This window comes from Podarcis pityusensis, assembly GCF_964106645.2.
Source record: "Podarcis pityusensis genome assembly, chromosome: 3".
Taxonomy (NCBI): Eukaryota; Metazoa; Chordata; class Lepidosauria; order Squamata; family Lacertidae; genus Podarcis; species Podarcis pityusensis.
In genome coordinates this window covers 120,962,516-120,976,525 of record NC_138026.1, presented here as the reverse complement: position 1 = coordinate 120,976,525, position 14,010 = coordinate 120,962,516, and the positions used below count along the sequence as shown (strand labels likewise).

At 47.6% G+C, this 14,010-nt stretch overlaps 1 protein-coding gene across 5 annotated transcripts in view; it reads left to right on the top strand.

The window, feature by feature from the left end:
• Nucleotides 1–14,010, top strand: part of EFR3B (EFR3 homolog B) — a 129,738-nt gene that overhangs the window by 48,756 nt on the left and 66,972 nt on the right. Inside the window, exon 1 of one of the 5 annotated variants that reach the window (XM_081000908.1) lies at nt 9,317–9,339. The exons of the other annotated variants lie outside the window; for them this stretch is intronic. Within the exon in view, the coding sequence (XP_080857034.1) occupies nt 9,327–9,339 (13 nt within the window). The 5' untranslated portion in view covers nt 9,317–9,326. Of the gene's footprint in view, nt 1–9,316; nt 9,340–14,010 lie in introns of those variants that run through there. 5 annotated transcript variants of the gene reach the window in all.

The following is a 14,010-nucleotide window of genomic DNA, read 5'->3' as shown; positions in this document are numbered from 1 at the left end:
CTCTAGAATAAGCAACTTATATCAAATAAAGCAATATTCAGTAATCCATTAGACTAGGACTAGGTGAGTGCCAAACTCCATTTTCTGGTGAAACTACAGCTGGAAGGAAGTCTGGGCTGAACTTTCGAGTCCCTTGGGCTAATACGTCCAATCTTCATTCAGACATGAATTTGTCTAATTCTCTTTTAGGCCAGGTTGGTGGCCATTTACTCACTCCTGTGGCAGGGAGTTCCATAGTTGAATGACGCACTGCACAAAGAGGAACTTCACCTGTCTTGAACCTGCCAACTTTTGGATAACCCGGATGAGGCGGCAGGTCAGCTCTCTCCCGCCTTGCCGGCAAACAAACAAGACAACGCAAAAACACCGAAGCAGAACTTTTGGAGCTGAGGAAATTGATCTAATAGGGGATAATTACAGTAATTCATCTTTAACCGCTGCCAGTCGGGATTGCAACCTTTATTTAGCCGCTTTGATGCCTGCATGAGCCATTAAGGTATTATAATCAACACCTTAAATGTATTTTCATGTTCTAAATGAGTCTTGGCAGCTTTGCCAGGCGACATATTCAGCTGATATTCAGAACTGATCAGGAGAAGGAGCCAATTTTATTTTTTTATTTTTAAAGCCTCTTTAGGGACTGTTTGTTGCCTGGCTGGTACAATTTCAGACTGCAGAGCCAGGGGCAAAGAGGACGGGTCCCGCTTTTGGGTCCCCCCCCCCCCAAGAAGAGGCTTGGATAGGTATGGATCTTGTTAAAGCAGAAATCAGAAGGCGCAAGGATAGGATGAGGGAGACTGGCTAGGTCGTGATGTGTGTGGAAAGCATCTAGGTGGCCCCATTGGAGTCTGGGTCTGCTGCCCCTGGCGATGCTGCCACCCGAAGCAGTCACCTGACCTTGCCTCACGGCCCCAAACCATATCACTTTAAACCACCATGGCTCCCACCACCATCAAAGACTCTCTGGAAACGTAGTTTATTAAGAGTGTTGCCCATTGTTAAGAGATTCCCTATTCCCCCCCCCCAAGAGCTACAATTCCCAGAGTTCTCCAGGAATGGGGATTTTAAGGATATGGCTGGTGCTGTGATGTTTTCATTGTAATTATTAGGGGTGTGTATATATATATATGAATGTTTAATTGTTTTTAATGTCCCCCCCTCCTCCAGTTTTTAGCTGTCTCTATGTTATCTGCAAGCCGCCTTGAGTCCCTGTCAGGGAAAAGACTGGATATAAATTTATTATTATTATTATTATTATTATTATTATTATTATTATTATTCCCCACCCATCTGGGTGGCTTCCAACAAAAGATTAAAAATACATTAAAATAGGTAAAGGTAAAGGGACCCCTGACCATTAGGTCCAGTCTGACTCTTAGGTTGCAGCGCTCATCTCACTTTATTGGCCGAGGGAGCCGGCGTACAGCTTCTGGGTCATGTGGCCAGCAGGACTAAGCCGCTTCTGGTGAACCAGAGCAGCGCACGGAAACACCGTTTACCTTCCCGCTGGAGCGGTACCAATTTATCTACTTGCACTTTGACGTGCTTTCGAACTGCTAGGTTGGCAGGAGCAGGGACCGAGCAACGGGAGCTCACCCCGTCGCAGGGATTCGAACTGCCGACCTTCTGATCGGCAGTTCCTAGGCTCTGTGGTCATTAAAAACTTCCCTAAACAGGGCTGCCTTCAGATGTCTTCTAAAAGTCAGATAGTTGTTTATTTCCTTGACCTCTGATGGGAGGGCGTTCCACAAGTTGGGTGCCACCACCGAGAAGGCCCTCTGCCTGGTTCCCTGTCACCTCACTTCTTGCAGGGAGGGAACTGCCAGAAGGCCCTTGGAGCCGGACCTCTGTGTCCGGGCTGAACGATGGGGGTGCAGACACTTAGCATAATAAGTGATTGTCAAACCTCTTTGAAACGCGTGTCAGTATCCTTAAACCCCTTTCCACAAAGCAGGGTGCTCAACACACAATCCTGGTGGACCTTTATCTTGGTATTGGATGTCGGCTTCACGTTCTTCCATACCCTTTTGGAGAGGAGAGCCACTGCCGTAGGGCCTTGCCAATACGCTGGTCTTAAACTGGGGTGCTCAGAAATGGACACAGCATTCCAGATGTGATCTGTCCAAGGCAGACTAGAGTGGTACCATGACTTCCCTTTATCTGGACACCAGACTTCTGTGGGTGCAGCCTAGAATAGTGTTAGCTTTTTTTGCTGCTGCACCACATTGTTGACTGATGTTCAGCTTGTGGTCCACTAAGACCACTAGATTCTTTTCACAATCACTGCCAGATATCCTCCATCCTATATTTGTTGTGGGAATGTTCAGGGATGCAGGAAAGGATATATTGTTTGATTATAGCCTTTACAACTTGTGTAAACAAGTTCACAATTTAGCAGAGTTACATTCCCCTTTTTAAACTCACAGCGGATGCATTTGCTCAGGCTCGCTAAAGCCTCTATAATAACTGTTCTGGTATTTCTCCCTTATTCCCTCATAAAAGATAAGACACGACACAGTCTTCTATAAAAGTATAAAAAGGTTTACTCACATATCATTCTGTTCACAATAGGATGCCAGAAGGCAGACTTAGCTTAGAAAAGTTACATACACTTGGAAACTATCTCATAAGGAGACAGTCCCTTTGTCCTCTCTTGGAAGCCAAGAGGGCATCTTTGGCTAAGCAGATGTTGCTTCTTCGATGCATGTAGTCAGAGAGAGATGGCTGCCCTGCCCTATGCTTTTTTCCTTACCTGCACAGGTGAGGCCACACCCACCTCTAGTCACATGCAGAGGAAGTCTGCCCCAGCCCAGAAGGAAACAGGAAGTTTACCTGCTGGCTGGACAAACATTCCTCCCCATGTGTAAACATGTTCACTCTAGGACTGTTGTATTTGACTGCTCTTGTGTTTCACATCCCACATTTGTGCCTCTGTCCCCCCCCCCCACGTAAGTGTAGTCCTGCCTGGGGCCGATGGGAATTACAGTCCAACACATTTGGAGGGCACAAGGTTGGCAAAGGCTGGCTTCCTCGCCATGCGCTCATCATGCTGTTGAAAGATGCTCCATGTGGTTGGAGCTGCTTTCCATGGGTCTTTGTTTCTGAGGGAGGCTGTTCCGCCCGGCAACCTCCCCCCCCCCCGCCCTGCACAGTGGAAGGAGAAGGGAATGTTTGTTAACTCTGCTTTTTCCTGCCTGCCTTCAATGCAGACCTCAGGTAGAAAGCAGCATCATTCTTCTGCGCTCCCTGCCCTGATCTTGAACATCGCCTGGGTGATTAACCTTCAAGCCCTCCTCGTAACCCCCACCTCGCACCCACAACTCAGCCCCCACTGCCCAAGACACAAAGAGACCCATTTTTCCATCCTGCCTCCTCAGCATCCCTGTGACTCAGCAGAGACTCTCGTGGCAGACTGGCAGAAGCTGTGCTTTATTTCCATCTTCTGGGGAGAGCGGTCCCTGGAGATGACAAAGCTTCTCTCTCCCTCTCTCTCTTTCCTGGCACAATTCCCAGCAGGTGCAAAAAGATCTTCTATACACCAAGTCAGGTTTTCTCACACCTGCAATTGCATTTCTTAGCTAGGAGCGGCGCATAGCAGAGAACCAGAAACCCCCCCCCCCAATCCCCTGGTCTGTCTCCTGGGCAAAGAGCATGGCTGATTCTCTTCACGTGGCTGTCTCCATGGCCGACCCTTGTGGCACCAGTCTGGCGTGGTGCTGGAAAGTAGTCCACCTCTCCAGAGGTACATTCCTCCTTCTGTTTTCAGGGTGGATGCTCAAAAGTGCGAGGCTCTGACGTTTGCAGCGAATGGCGCCGACTTCTTTCTTTCTCCCACTATTTCGGTTCCCCTGCAGGGGAAAGAGAGAGGAATTGGGTGCACTCTTCCCACCTTGGATCAAATCTATGCTTCCAGGTGAAATAAGCTGCAGAGATAGCGCAGGATAGTGCGCACCCCGGAAATGATCTCTTTCAGCTTCTGCCTTCTGGAAGAAGGTACAGGGTTATAAAGACTAGGACTAACCACCTGAGAAACAGTTTCTATCCAAATGCAATTTTGGTTTTATAATATAATAATAATAATAATAATAATAATAATAATAATAATAATTTATTATTTATACCCCGTCCATCTGGCTGAGTTTCCCCAGCCACTCTGGGCAGCTTCCAATCGAGTGTTAATACAGCATTAAATATTTAAAACTTTCCTAAACAGGGCTGCCTTCAGATGTCTTTTAAAGATAAGATAGCTACTTATTTCCTTCACATCTGAAGGGAGGGCGTTCCACAGGGTGGGTACCACTACCAAGAAGGCCCTCTGCCTGGTTTCCAGTAACCTCACTTCTCGCAGTGAGGGAACCGCCAGAAGGCCCTCAGCACTGGACCTCAGTGTCCGGGCAGAACGATGGGGGTGGAGACGCTCCTTCAGTTATACTGGGCCGAGGCCATTTAGGGCTTTAAAGGTCAGCACCAACACTTTATAAATGCAGTGTAAGGAGTCTCTATGGGAGTATATTGTATTTTTAAATGGGGTATCAGAGTTTTTAGGGGGCTAACCAGGTTGGGATAGCTGGGATAGAAGGCTTGTTGGTTTTGAATGTCTTATGCAGATTATTTTTTTCAATTTCGTTGTTCTGTATGGGACAATGACAATAAAGATTATCGTATCATATCGCAACTCCAAGCCCACCTTCTCCAGGTGGAGGGGTTCACAGAATAGGCCCTGCCGGCGAGACCCCAAAGTCCTGCTTGCAGGGTTACTCTTTTAAACCAGGGATGGAGACCTGGAATGCTCCAGCTATTGCCGGACTCTTTTCTGTCCCAGTCAACAAGGCCATGTGCTTCCATGTGCTGATCAGGAGGCAAAAACTATGGCGAGCTTCGAACACGTCCTAAAGACCCATCTATTCCCAGGCTTGTAAGATTCACAGTTGAGCTGGATGAGATGTTCTTCAATGGATCTTGAGTTGGAAACACAAAGCCGTACGCATGGATGAATCACGGGAAGGCAAATCAAAGCCTGGCGAGAATAACGCAAGTGGGCAAAGGGATTTTCCAACTCAAGACCCATTGAAGAACATCTCATCCAGTTCAATCTTTGGGAAACTTTTTCATATTCTCCAGTGTGCTACCCTTGCCGTTGTGGCGGCACGGGGTTGCCGTCCTGTGATTGGACTTACCCTACTTGTTGAACGGTTCATTTATCCAGTCAGTATAACGTTTACTGCACATGTAACTTGCTAAGATAGAGTTGTACATTTATCCACTCCATGTTTACAGTATCTCCAGGCTTTGTCTTGCACATGGCACCTTAGTAAGTTTGTTGTTTGAATGGTTACAAGCCTATCTCTATTCTAGTTATTATTCTAGTAAATTTGGTTTTATACTTATAAGCCAGTTTGTGGTGGTGGTGTTTTGTTGTATTATTATTACTGTCACCACATTTGATACTTTGTGTATATACTTTGTAAGATTCACCACCTTGTCCTGTTTTATCATTATATAACTGAGTGTTTTATCGATGGCTTCTCTGTTTTACTCATTAGTTTCTTTGTATTGTTGGCTTTTAATGTTGTACATGCATCTTGCATTTTTAAATCATCTAGCTGTGTTTTACGTAAACCGCTATGGGATTTTGCAAGTTAAGTGGTATATAAATGTTACTGATGATGATGATGATGAAAGTTAGGACAAGGGCTTTGGCACCAAGCAAGCTGGATGGGTCAGTAGTACGGTTTGGTAATATATGGTTTTCAACATCACAATAGATCACCAGCTAAACATCACCATATACTGAGAATGGAGCTGGTTTTCAAATTGTGATAGATCACCAGCTAAACATCATGGTATACTGATATAGAATTGTAGAGTTGGAAGGGACCCGAGGGTCATCTAGTCCAACCCCCTGCAATGCACAAATATATATCACAAATAAGGATGGAGCTATGAAGAGGCTATGAGAGTTTTCACTTTCTTGGGCTCCATGATCACTGCAGATGGTGACAGCAGTCACGAAATTAAAAGACGCCTGCTTCTTGGAAGAAAAGCATTGACAAACCTAGACAGCATCTTAAAAAGCAGAGACATCACCTTGCCAACAAAGGTCCGTATAGTTCAAGCTATGGTTTTCCCAGTAGTGATGTATGGAAGTGAGAGCTGGACCATAAAGAAGGCTGATCACCGAAGAATGGATGCTTTTGAATTCTGGTGCTGGAGGAGACTCTTGAGAGTCCCATGGACTGCAAGAAGATCCAACCTCTCCATTCTGAAGGAAATCAGCCCTGAGTGCTCACTGGAAGGACAGATCCTGAAGCTGAGGCTCCAATACGTTGGCCACCTCATGAGAAGAGAAGACTCCCTGGAAAAGACCCTGATGCTGGGAAAGATGGAAGACAGAAGGAGAAGGGGACGACAGAGGATGAGATGGTGGGACAGTGTTCTCGAAGCTACCAGCATGAGTTTGACCAAACTGCGGGAGGCAGTGGAAGACAGGAGTGCCTGGCGTGCTCTGGTCCAGGGGGTCACGAAGAGGCGGACACGACTAAAGAACAACAACATGAAGAGGCATTGGCAGGCTCCACAGCTTTTCCCACCTTGTGATTTTTGCATAGCACACAATCATCATGATTCTGAATATATTGCCAGGTCAAAAATTATGAAACCGATATCACGATATGGACTTTAAACCGGTTTTGGGCAATCTGTCAATATATCGCAGAGCCCTAGTCTGTAGGGTGGGGGTCACTGTCCCCCTCCTGATTCAGTCCAGGAGCGTAACACCCGCCTCTCGGCTTGCTTCTGCAAAGCTTCCAGCAGCGCGAAGTCTCTCTAAGCTTCCATTAAGCAAATCATCTCGGAGAAGTTAACTGACGGTAGAGACTCCATCTGTTCCTGATGGAAACCTGTTTGCAGTGCGTGTTCTAAGCCAAACCTGGCTGTGTTTACATCTCTGCCAAAGGGAGAACAAGAAAGAGATTCAGGTTCTGTAGCTAAGTGATTGCTGGGAGGTTCAGCAGTTAAAGGGGAAATTCGCACTCAGGGCCTTTTCCGTGGTTTTTAAGAATTGACAGATGGTGGGGGCTGCCTCGCTCTGCGGGAGACCCCTTTCTTTGTCAAAGCAGAGGAGGAAGAGGGATCTGCTTCTGTCTGCAGGGATTTGGGTCTAGATGGGGAAAACAGGGGGGGGGAGAGAGAGAGAGTTTGTCATTGGAAGAGAAAAAACAAAACCAGCCTCTTAATGAGCCCCAATGGGACTGGCGAGGGAGCAATGTATCTTGCCAGGCTGATGGCTTTGTGTGGGGAGAATGGAGGACACCTCTCTCGATAGGTACAAATCCCAACCTCCCTGGGCAGGAAGGACATGAGAAGAGTCTACTGGATCAGGCCAATGCCCCCTCTAGTCCAGCCTCCTGGCCAACAAGGTGCCTGTGGGAAACCAGCAAGCAGGATTCGAACACACTCCCTTCTGTGATTTCCAGCAACTAATATTCAGAATCGATTGTAAAGGGCAGAACAGAGCCCTCATACAGGGATAGCCAAGACATCCCATCTGGGGGCTAGTTACCCCTCTGTTGAGGATGCGGGTGGCGTTGTGGTCTAGACTACTGAGCCTCTTGGGCTTGCTGATCAGAAGTTTGGCGGTTCGAATCCCTGCAGCAGGGTGAGCTCCTGTTGCTCTGTTCCAGCTCCTGCCAACCTAGCAGTTCGAAAGCACGCCAGTGCAAGTAGATAAATAGGTACCACTGCAGCGGTAAGGTAAACGGCGTTTCTGTGTGCTCTGGTTTCCGTCACGGTGTCCCATTGCACCAGAAGCAGTTTAGTCCTGCTGGCCACATAACCCAGGAAGCTGTCTGTGTACAAACGCCGGCTCCCTCGGCCTGAAAGCGAGATGAGCACCGCAACCCCATAGTTGCCTTGGACTGGACTTAACCATCCAGGGGTCCTTTACCTTTTACTTTAAGCTCTGGGTAGCCAAGCACAGACAAACTCACAAATTCATGTGTGAGACAAATTCCAGAGGGGCCATCCTATGAGGCTGCAGTAGATTGTAATGGATTTTTTGGGTCACTTCAGCTCCAGATGGAAAAATGAAGAAGACATCTGCCCCGCCCTGTCCTGTCATGACCTTTCACCTCCCCCCCCCCCCACAAATACATGCATTTGGAGAGAATCCCTAACTTGGTATCTGAACAAGTGTGCATGCAAACGAAAACTTATACCCAGAACAAACTTAAAAGGTAAAGGGAGCTCACCCTATCGCGGGGATTCGAACTGCCAACCTTCCGATCGGCAAGCCCTAGGCTCTGTGGTTTAGATCCCAGCACCACCCGCGTCCTAGAACAAACTTAGTTGGTCTCTAAGGTGCTACTGGACAATTTTTATTTATTTATTTATTTATTTTGACTGCGTCAGACCAACATGGCTACCTACCTGAATCTTGGCAGAGAAAAAGAAAGAGAAGACCTGAAATACAAAACAAAACTAGCATTATCCTGTACAGTGGTACCTCGGGTTAAGTACTTAATTTGTTCTGGAGGTCCATTCTTAACCTGAAACTGTTCTTAATCTGAAGCACCACTTTAGCTAATGGGGCCTCCTGCTGCTGCCGCGCCGCCGGAGCACGATTTCTGTTCTCATCCTGAAACAAAGTTCTTAACCTGAAGCACTATTTCTGGGTTAGCGGAGTCTGTAACCTGAAGCGTATGTAACCCCAGGTACCACTGTATTATGCTAGGATTGCCATACAGTGGTGCCTCGGGTTAAGTACTTAATTCGTTCCGGAGGTCCGTTCTCAACCTGAAACCGTTCTTAACCTGAAGCACCACTTTAGCTAATGGGGCCTCCTGCTGCCGCTGCGCCGCCGAAGCACGATTTCTGTTCTCATCCGGAAGGAAAGTTCTTAACCCGAGGTACTATTTCTGGGTTAGCGGAGTCTGCAACCTGAAGCGTCTGTAACATGAAGCGCCTGTAACCCGAGGTACCACTGTATTTCATAAACTGAAAATCTGGACACAAAAGTTTTTTTTGGGGGGGGGAGCGGTTTGGCTAAAGTTGTTGAGCTTTGACATAGGACTGCCAAAGTGAGCATGGATAAAAGCTGTCCCCTGTCGGCTGCTGTCGAAAGCAGAGACCTAGCCGGGAGGCGAGAGGTCCTTGCAAAGGAGCATCAGCCGCCGGCTGTGGTCTTGCCGGCCATTGGCACAGCGTATCACAGCCGGGGCTGGGCCGGGCTTGCTGACGGCTCCTCTTCCGTCTCCATCTCGAGTTGGCTCAAGTCTTTGTCACGGAGACAAAGGGCTGTCGCCAGATACATGATCCCGGCGGAGCAGATGGAGGCCGCAAGTAAACCGGGGCTGGGAGGTTGGAAACGCTGCGCTGAATTTCTTTTTTTTGGGGGGGGGGGTCTTTCTTTTGCATAGACTCCCTTCTCCTTTTCCTCCAGGGTTTTGCTTTTTAAAAACTGTCTCTTTGCAGTTCTCAGTGTTGCTTCGCCTCCTTGGTGTCTCTCGCTGGGAGAGAGCGCACCTGCCAGGGGTTGGGAACACTTTTCCTCTCCCGGGCACGGGCAAGGGATGTAAAAAGGTGCGTGGCGGGCACGATACGCCGGGGGTGGGTCTTGCCCAGCTCCTGTTCATTGGTAACGGACTGGATGAGGTGAACTTCGTCCAGACGGGACCGAGAGGCTCTGTGTCGTTTGGAAAGCAGAACGGGGATTCGCTTGAAGAATCAGTTTTGTAGTTTGGATGCATAGCTGTCAACTTTTCCCTTTTTTAAAGGGAAATTCCCTTATTCCGAATAGGATTCCTCGCAAGAAAAGGGAAAAGTTGACTGTGATGTGATCCTGGACTCAGCTCGGAGCCTGGATGCCCAGGTCTCTGCAGTTGCCAGGAGTGCATTTTATAGAATCATAGAATTGTAGAGTTGGAAGGGACCCTGCGGGATCATCTAGTCCAACCCCCTGCGATGCAGAAACATGCAGCTGTCCCATACGGGGAATCGAACCTGCAACCTTGGCGTTATCAGCACCGTGCTCTTACCAACTGAGCTATCTATTTCCACAATTAAAGATGGTGTTTTATTCCAAAAGGCCTTTGGGGAAACTGACTTTTTTTAAGGGAAGGGCTCTTGAATAGAGCAATGCTGTTGTTTATTCTCAATATTTGTTTTTATTATCCTGCATTTTAGAGGATTGGAATAGAAGACCAATGGGGTCCCTAACAACAATTTGATTTTAATCAAATTGTTTTATATAGTGTTTTAACTCTATTACAGTTTCATTACTTTCTTAACGATTCTCCTTTATATGCTTTTAGCTCTTTGCATTTTATTGGGCTTGCTTTAATTTGTGTAAGCCACTTTGAGTCCTGGTCCAGGAAGAAAGCAGGATAGGAAATAATAGTAGTTTGAGCAGGGTTTGTGCAGGAAAAGCTCCCAGCAGATGGTGCCTTGCAAACCTAGCAGGTTTTGAGATAGGCACATAATTTACAAGTGGGTTGTTGCAACAGTGCAAGTGGGGTTCTCTGTGTATGGTTTGCAACTTTAATCCAGTTTAAATGAAAAGAGAAAGTATCAACTGGTATTTTGATGTAAACCCCCCCACCCCCCAAAAAACTTGCTTGCATGAGGAATAAGCAGCTGATTAGAAGGGACGCGGGTGGCACTGTGGGTTAAACCACAGAGCCCAGGACTTGCCGAACAGAAGGGCAGCGGTTCGAATCCCCGCAACGGGGTGAGCTCCCGTCTTTCGGTCCCAGCTCCTGCCAACCTAGCAGTTCAAAAGCACCTCAAAGTGCAAGTAGATAAATAGGTACCGCTCCGGTGGGAAGGTAAACGGCGTTTCTGTGCACTGCTTTGGTTCGCCAGAAGCGGCTTAGTCATGTTGGCCAGATGACTGTACGCTAGCTCCCTCGGCCAATGAAGCGAGATGAGCGCTGCAACCCCAGAGTCAGCCACAACTGGACCTAATGGTCAGGGGTCCCTTTACCTTTACCTAATCCCCATGTTACACACACCCCAAACTACATCACTCATACATCACAGTTACATCATGAAAGGGGAGGTCTGGTGGCCGGAATCTGAGCATCCTGGACCCTGCCCCATGGTTCCCCTTGCCCTCCACCAAACACCCATCAAGTGTAACAAAAGAGATACCGTATTTACATTTCCCTGTTTCCCAGCCAAGTTCATCCCACCCTTTTGTCTTCATCTGGGTTTGTTATTTCTGGAATGGCTACCTGTCTGGCACTCAGGTATCAGGATGCCAGAGATTATCCTTCAGGCAGAGGGGCTGCTGAGTAGCTGAGCTCACCTGTCTATATGAATTTCTGAAGTTTTCCCAGTGAGCCAGTACACAGATACATTTATCAGCGAATTCTTACATTCGTGCAGCAGAGGCCCTTTGAATAGACAGGAAGAAACTGTGATGAAGTGGGGACAAATCACAAAAGTCACAAAAGCGATTGTGCTGGTTTTGGTAGTGGGCTGCATGTGCAGGATATCTGCTGGAGGGGCAACCTCCCCCCCCCAACCTATACATAAATTCCTGCAACAGGGGAGAGGGGTCTTGTGTTCAAATCCTGGTTGCGGTTTTCCCGCCGGCATCCGGTCAGCCACTGTTGGAAGGGGATGCTCAGCTAGGGCCATTGTCCTGACCCACCAGGCTCTCCTTATGTTCTGTGATCGCTAAGAATGGAACCTCCAGCTTCAAGGGCAGTGTAGCTTGAAAAAAATCCTTTGCTCCTCATCGGTGAGTTTCCTGGAAGCCCCTGTTCAGAGATCAGGATGTTGGGCTAGCCAGAACTTTAGTCTGATCTGGCAAAGCAATGGATGGAGCAAAGCTTTTCTTTTTCACCCATCTGTATTTTTTTATTCATTTAAAGAAAGGGGGGATGTTTAGCCCAGGGAGGGGCCGTGTTGTGAAGATTAATCAGTTAATGTTTGCAAAGTGTGCTGAACACGGAGAGGATGAGATGAAAGCCAGGTCTTATTATGCAAATATCCTCCTTGGCAAAGCGCCAGTTTCTTCATTCTCCTCCTTTCTTCCCCCACCTTGGGGGAATCCTTCCCTGCCCCTCGGAGGAAGGAATAAAGCAATCTGTCAGCCTCCATCACACACACACCCCACAGCCTGGCATGTTACCCCACAACGCAGGGGCCATGGCTCCCTTTTGCCCCCGCAGTAGTATCAGCTCGGTGGGTCGCCTGTGCTTTGAATGGGGAAGAAGAGGAGAGAGATTAAAGTCTGTTGCATCATTCATTTCTGGCGCAAATTTCAGGCAGAGGCCGCAGAGATTTAGGGAGTGAATTGGGGGGGGATTTTAAACGAGTTTGCCTCTGGTGAGGGGTGGGTGGCGAGTCTTGGCTGCAGGTTGTTGTAAACAAAAATTGCCCTTTTCCCTTATGGGGTATCCAAGAGACCATATAGAGTCCTTATGTGGGTTTCCTATTGGTAGGAGAAAATAACAGAGGCCAGCCAGAGAATATTGAGAAGCGAAGCAGCTAGTAAGCCTGATCTTTATCGATCTGTTGCAACAGGGTGCTCCCCTCACACGCAGGAAAGGAGGAGGAACCCAGAACGATGGCGGGCAAGGCCTTATATGGACTTTTGAAATTGCCACCCTGTAGATCAAGACCATCCCTAGATACATCATACCTACATCACAGAAAGGGTGGTCTACAGCAGAAATCTGAGTGCTTTATTTCCTGTCGTACTATCTGGCAAGTTACCTGTTAATGCTTACTTGATTGGATTGCCTGGGGAGCCTGGCCAGGCTTTTGTAATGATAAATACTTAGTTCCTGGCCAGGTCACAGGCTCACACCCTAGTCATATCTTAAATGTGCCCTTAAGACAGGATTTGTGAGGAAAGAGACAACACTTTGACCTTGCAGAGAAAACATTTACTCAGTTGAGGAATCAAAATGGTCGGTCTTCCTGTGCTGATCTATGTACGTGCTTGGTTGGTACACTTATGAACATTACCATATATCTAAGACCTCAGAATTCCCATCACAAACCACAGAGTTGCAAGGGACCCCTGAGGGTCATCCAGTCCAACCCCCTGCAATGCAGGGATCTCAGGTAAATCATCCATGACAGATGGCCACCCAAACTCTGCTTTAAAATTTCCTGTGGAGGAGAGTCCATATTGGCACCATGTCATCCTTCTGCCATGTAACTCCTCTTCCGTGGTGGATCTAGCCCCCTAGAAACTCAGGGATGCCCCAGAACAGCAGCTAGCTGAGGAGAAGCCTGAACCCCCAGGAGAGACTGCCAGGGACCCCTCCCTACAGAAGGGGAACTCTTCATTCTAACAGATTTGGTTTTTGTATTGCTTTAATTCCATTAGAGCTTGATTGCTTTTTAACGACCATCTTCTGTACATGTTTAGCTCTTTGTGTTCCGTCTGGGTTGTTTTAATCTGCATAAGCTGCCTTGAGCAGTAATAATAATAATAACCTTTTTGCAGACGCATCTGGGAGTGATTCCGGCTGAATCAATGGGATTTGTTCTGAGCAAGTAGATCTGAATTGGGGAGTTGGAAGGGACCCCAAGGGTTGTCTAGTCTGACCCCCTGCGTGGGGCTCAGACCCACGTCCCTGAGATTAAGAATCTCATGGTGTACCAACTGAGCTATCCCAGCTCAGTGCATTCAGATCTGAATTTCTGGAGCCCTGCAAGAGAGCGCATCATGTTTTCACATTAGAAATGGGATCAACTTAACATTAGTCTGGCATCTGCGATAATGAGGCGGCTTTAAGAGATCATGAGAGGCGAGATTCGTTGCGGATAGGAATGGAGAATTCATTAGGAGGTTAGGTGCAAGGCACTTTGTGTTGAAGGAGAAGAATCAATTGCTCACTTTGAGGAAGGAGCCAGAGGCGAGGGGGAGAAGTTTAGAGTAATTGTGCCGATCAATCATGGGAGGGGGGGGATATTGAACCAGGCAACAGCAATTGCAGAGGCTGCAATTCAATGCAGAGGACTCAAACCTTCTTGTTGTTGTTGTTTAGT